We start from the raw sequence: 5,235 nt of genomic DNA, 5'->3' as shown, positions 1-5,235 counted from the left end.
AACAAAAACAAAACAAAACAAATCTGGAGGAATAACACTCCCTGACTTTAAACTATACTACAAAGTATAATAACCAAAACAGCCTGGTACTGGCATTAAAAAGAAACACACTGATCAATGAAATAGAATAGAGAATCCACAAATCAACCCACACACCTATGGCCATCTGATCTTTGACAAAGGCCCCAAGCATATACACTGGGGAAGAGACTGCCTCTTCAGCAAATGGTGCTGGGATAACTGGATATCCATATGCAGGAGAATGAAACTATACCTATACCTTTCACCATATACTAAAGTCAACTCAAAATGGATTAAAGAATTAAATATACACCCTGAAACTGTAAAACTTCTTAAAGAAAACATAGAAGAAACACTTTAGGAAGTAAGACAGGACACAGACTTCATGAATATGACCCCAAAAGCATGGGCAACCAAAGGAAAAATAAACAAATGGGATTATATGAAACTAAAAAGCTTCTGCACAGCAAAATAAACAATTAAGAGAGTGAAAAGACAACCAACAGGGTGGGAGAAAATATTTGCAAAATATACATCTGACAAAGGATTAGTATCCAGAATATACAAGGAACTAAAACAACTTTACAACATAAAAACTAGCAGCTCAATTAAAAAATGGGCAAAAGAGCTAAGTAAGCATTTCTCAAAAGAAGATATACGAATGGCCAACAGACATATGAAAAAATGCTCAACATCACTCAGCATTCGGGAAATGCAAATCAAAACCACACTGAGATACCATCTCACCCCAATTAGAGTGGCTAATATCCAAAATACTGTGAATGATAAATGCTGGCCAGGTTGAGGAGAAAAAGGAACTCTCATACATTGTTGGTGGGACTGCAAAATGGTGCAGCCTCTATGGAAAATGGTATTGAGGTTTCTCAAACAATTGCAGATAGATCTACCATAGGACCCAGCTATCCCACTGCTGGGAATATACCCAGAGGAATGGAAATCATCAAGTCGAAGGTATACCTGTTTCCCAATGTTCATCGCAGCACTCTTTACAATAGCTAAGAGTTGGAATCAGCCCAAATGTCCATCATCAGATGACTGGATACCGAAAATGTGGTATACACAATGGAATACTGCTCTGCTATAAAAAAGAATGAAATACTGCCATTTGCAACAACATGGATGGACCTAGAGAGAATTATATTAAGTGAAACAAGTTAGGCACAGAAAGAGAAATATCATATGTTCTCACTTATTTGTGGGTGCTAAAAAATAAATAAGTAAATAAACAAACAAATAAAAAAACGGGAGTGGGGGGAAGAAGACACCACAATTACAATTCCTTGAACTGATACGACAAGCGAACAGAAAGGACATTGTTGGAAGAGAGGAGGGAGAGGCAGGAGGGAGGGAGGTTTCGGTAATGGGCCACAATAATCAACCACATTGTATTTTGACAAAATAAAATACAACAAAATATAAAAAAAAAAATAAAAAAAATAAAAAACTAAAACGATGAGAGAAAAAAAATCACATAAAGAGCACAATGAGATACCACTTCACATGCACTAGGAGGCTCTCATTTTTAAAATTAAAATAAAAAATATTAGTGAGGATGTGAAGATATTGGAACCCTCATATATTACTGGGAATGTAAAATGTGCCAGCTGCTTTAAAAAACGCATTTATTAATTCCTCAAAAAATTAAACCAAGTATAATGACTCAGCAGTCCCACTTTTAGGTATACTCCCCAAATAACTGCAAAAAAGTGCTCATACAAATAAATGTATATGCATGTTCATTGCAACACTATTCAGAATAACCAAAGGTTAGCAATACTCCAAGTGACAATCAGTGGATAAATGAATATGCAATTTGCGGTGTATACATTCAATGGAATATTATTCAACCATAAGAAGGAATGGAAGAAGTAAACATTAAACAATTGAATAGCCAAAGGGAATGAAGAAATTAAGAAAGGAAGGAAGGAGGGAAGGAAGTATAAAAGGGAAGGAGGAAAGAGAAAGAAAGGAAGGAAAGCAGAAGCAAAGAATGAAGATAGAAACATAAAGAAACAACATCTCAAAAGTTATTTTAGGTAGCGTGTTACTCCGAATCATCCAGACAAACCAGCTTTCAAATCTAGATTGCTGCTTTGGGGTAGAAAACGACATCACTATTCTTACCAGAAAAAGGAATAGCAAAGTTGGAAGTGGGTTTGCAGTCAGGTTACCAGGTTATAGTCCAACTCAATGTCAGTTTCTTCTATGAAATAAGGTGAATGACAGGAAAGAGCTCAAAAAGTATATTCAGGATTAAATGAAGTCATGCATGTAAAACAGGAAGCACAGTGTGATATGCTAAGCACATTGTTTTGACTGTTGTATGATTTTTTATTCTAATTATTTTAGGGGGGAAAAAGACCACAAAAAACAAAACAAAGAAACAAAAAACTAAGAAGAAGAACAATGTTTAATGGGTTAATTTTGGAAAGACCATATTAGTACTTGATATAAAAAAAGCTTTACATATCAATTTAGAAATCTGAGGAATAGTTGTAAGTTTCATAGATGAAGCTTAATATGCAGCATGTAGGGAAGAAAAGTCAAAAAGGAATTACAGAAGAAACTGTTCAAAAGAAACAAATACACACACACGCGCGCGCGCACACACAGAAACAGAGCTGCTATGGAAATAGAAAAGGAAGGCATGTCTTTTAGGTGAAAAAAGAGCCAGAATATATATATATATATTATTATTTTTTATCAATATACTATGTAGTTGATTTTCGTGTCCCTTTATGGAATCCTCCGTCCCCCTACCTCTCCCCAGTCCTGGCCATCAACATTATATCTGTTTGTCTTAACAAGTTCAAGGAATAGAATAGAGAATCCAGAAACGAACCCACACACCTACAGCCATCTGATCTTTGACAAAGGCACCAAGTCTGCACATTGGGGAAGGGACTGCCTCTTCAGCAAATGGTGCTGGGAAAACTGGATATCCATATGCAGGAGAATGAACATAGACCCATACGTCTCACCATATACTAAAATCAACTCAAAATGGATTAAGGAATTAAATATGCATGCTGAAACAATAAAACTCCTTAAAGAACACATAGGGGAAAAACTCCAGGAAGTAGGATTGGGAGCCAGGATATTTAAATTCACAACATTTGCCTGTGCAGCCCACAATGTCCACTTAGTTCTGAGATCAGTGACGCTTCATGGACAAGAGGCTGCTCTGCTGAGGAGTCTTCCCAGGGCCCCCTTCACATCCTTGTTCCTCAGGCTGTAGATGAAGGGGTTCAGCATGGGGGTGACCACAGTGTACATCACTGAGGTGACTGAGCTTCCCTGGGAAGAATAGGTCACAGCAGAACTCAGGTAGACCCCAAGTGATGTTCCATAAAACAAGAAGACCACAGAGAGGTGAGAGCCACAGGTAGAAAATGCTTTATACTTGCCTGCAGTGGAAGACATCTTCATTAAAGAGGAGACAATCTTCGAGTATGAGAAGAGGATCCCCGTGATGGGAAACAGACACAGCGGTGCAGTCATCACATACACAAAGAGGTTATTGATGAGGGTATCAGAGCAGGCCACCTTGAGAAGCTGAGCCAGTTCACAGAAGAAATGTGGAATCACAGTGTCTGTACAGAAGGTCAACCGGATCATCAGTAGAATGTGAGCCAGGGCTACCCAGAAAATGATGAACCAAGACATCAGAACCAACAGGATGCAAAGGCGGGGGTTCATGATGACCATGTACTGCAGGGGGTGGCAGATGGCCACGAACCGGTCATAGGCCATCACAGTCAGTAGAAAATTATCTAGTCCACCAAACATCATGAAAAAGTACATCTGTGTGAGGCACCCTGCATAGGAGATGTCTTTGCTCTGTGCCTGGATGTTCACCAGCATCTTTGGGACCGTGGTGGAGGTGAAACAGATGTCAACAAAGGACAGGATGGAGAGGAAGAAATACATGGGGGTGTGGAGGTGGGAGTCAGAGCTGATGGCCAGGATGATGAGCAGGTTCCCGAGCACAGTGACCAGGTACATGGACAGGAACAGTCCAAAGAGAAAGGGCTGCAGCTCAGGATCTTCTGAAAAGCCCAGGAGGAAGAATCCTGATACTTCTGTGTAGTTTTCTGCTTCCATGTTGCTGGGGTGTCTTCTGGGGAAGGAGGCAAAAGCAACCTTCAATGAGCAGCCAACTGACACCTCAGCTAGTGATCACTTCACAATGTCACCCTTGGATGAACGTCCTTTAAGCTCTGTAAGTCCTATTAGTGACAGTGATTCACTCAGCCAAGTGGCAGCCCAATTCCATTTCAAAGGTGTATTCAGTGTTTCAGTGTGTTTTTTGTTGTTTGGTTTTTGTTTTAATTTAACAGAAATCTCCCTTTATCTTCTACTCACTAGTTCTAAATCTCCTATTTGAATCTAAGAACAGAAATTAATTTCTTTATTTATGTGATTCTTTCAAAATAATTGGAAATTAATTTCTCTACTTCATTCTAGTAGCTCTACAATAGTGATTGACATGAATTTTTAATTCAAAATTTAAACCTTTATTTTGTGAACTGATTCTTCCTAATGCTGTGACAGTTAACTCTCAGAGCCTATTTTTTCTTTCTAAAAACTTGATTATTCTTATTACCTTTTTTGTGGGGCTTACAATACCTTTGGGCACTGTAGGCATATTGATGAATGATAGCTGCTATTATTACTGTTATGATTATGTTATTTTTATGACAATTATTTTGATATGCAACTCTCCCAATGTGCAGTATAGAGCTGTGGTTTAGAAAATGATTTCTTGGATCAGACTTACTAGAATAAAATTTTGGTTCACCAACTGACCATCTATTTGACCTTAATAAATTTATTTAATCTTTCTTAGTTGCACAAACCACGTCTCCACAATGAGAACAGTAAATATCCCTACACTGTAAGACTGAAGAGTGAATTAAATGAGATGATGCGTGCGCTTTTTTTTTAGTGTGGTTCCTGTGACATACAGTGGGCACTTAAAACATGTGAGCTTCTGTTCTAAACATCACAATAATCAATCCTGCATGGCTATCATTTCTCAATATCCCCCTGAAGCTGGAACAGTCAGGAAGAATAGAATTCTGATCATTAAAACACAACAGGTGTGTTAGCTCTTTTGATGTTCATAAAGCACTGCTAATTAGTGAAGATTCCTATGGTCCCTCTTCCAGAGACAGTCTGCCAGATGGGTTT

General features: G+C 38.3%; 1 protein-coding gene across 1 annotated transcript; it reads right to left on the bottom strand.

The window, feature by feature from the left end:
* Positions 1-3,207: 3,207 nt before the first annotated feature.
* On the bottom strand, positions 3,208-4,167 carry LOC134387069 (olfactory receptor 7D4-like). Its single transcript, XM_063109314.1, has one exon. The coding sequence runs from the start codon at positions 4,144-4,146 to the stop codon at positions 3,208-3,210; it is 939 nt and encodes a 312-aa protein (XP_062965384.1). The 5' UTR covers positions 4,147-4,167.
* Positions 4,168-5,235: the final 1,068 nt, after the last annotated feature.

Source organism: Cynocephalus volans, chromosome 10 (assembly GCF_027409185.1).
Source record: "Cynocephalus volans isolate mCynVol1 chromosome 10, mCynVol1.pri, whole genome shotgun sequence".
Lineage (NCBI taxonomy): Eukaryota > Metazoa > Chordata > Mammalia > Dermoptera > Cynocephalidae > Cynocephalus > Cynocephalus volans.
The sequence above is the reverse complement of the archived record's forward strand: the minus strand, read 5'-3'. Positions and strand labels throughout refer to the sequence as shown.

Coding starts and splice junctions, on each gene's coding strand:
- LOC134387069 (XM_063109314.1), bottom strand. CDS start 4,146: ATGGAAGCAGAAAACTACACAGAAGTATCAGGATTCTTCCTCCTGGGC.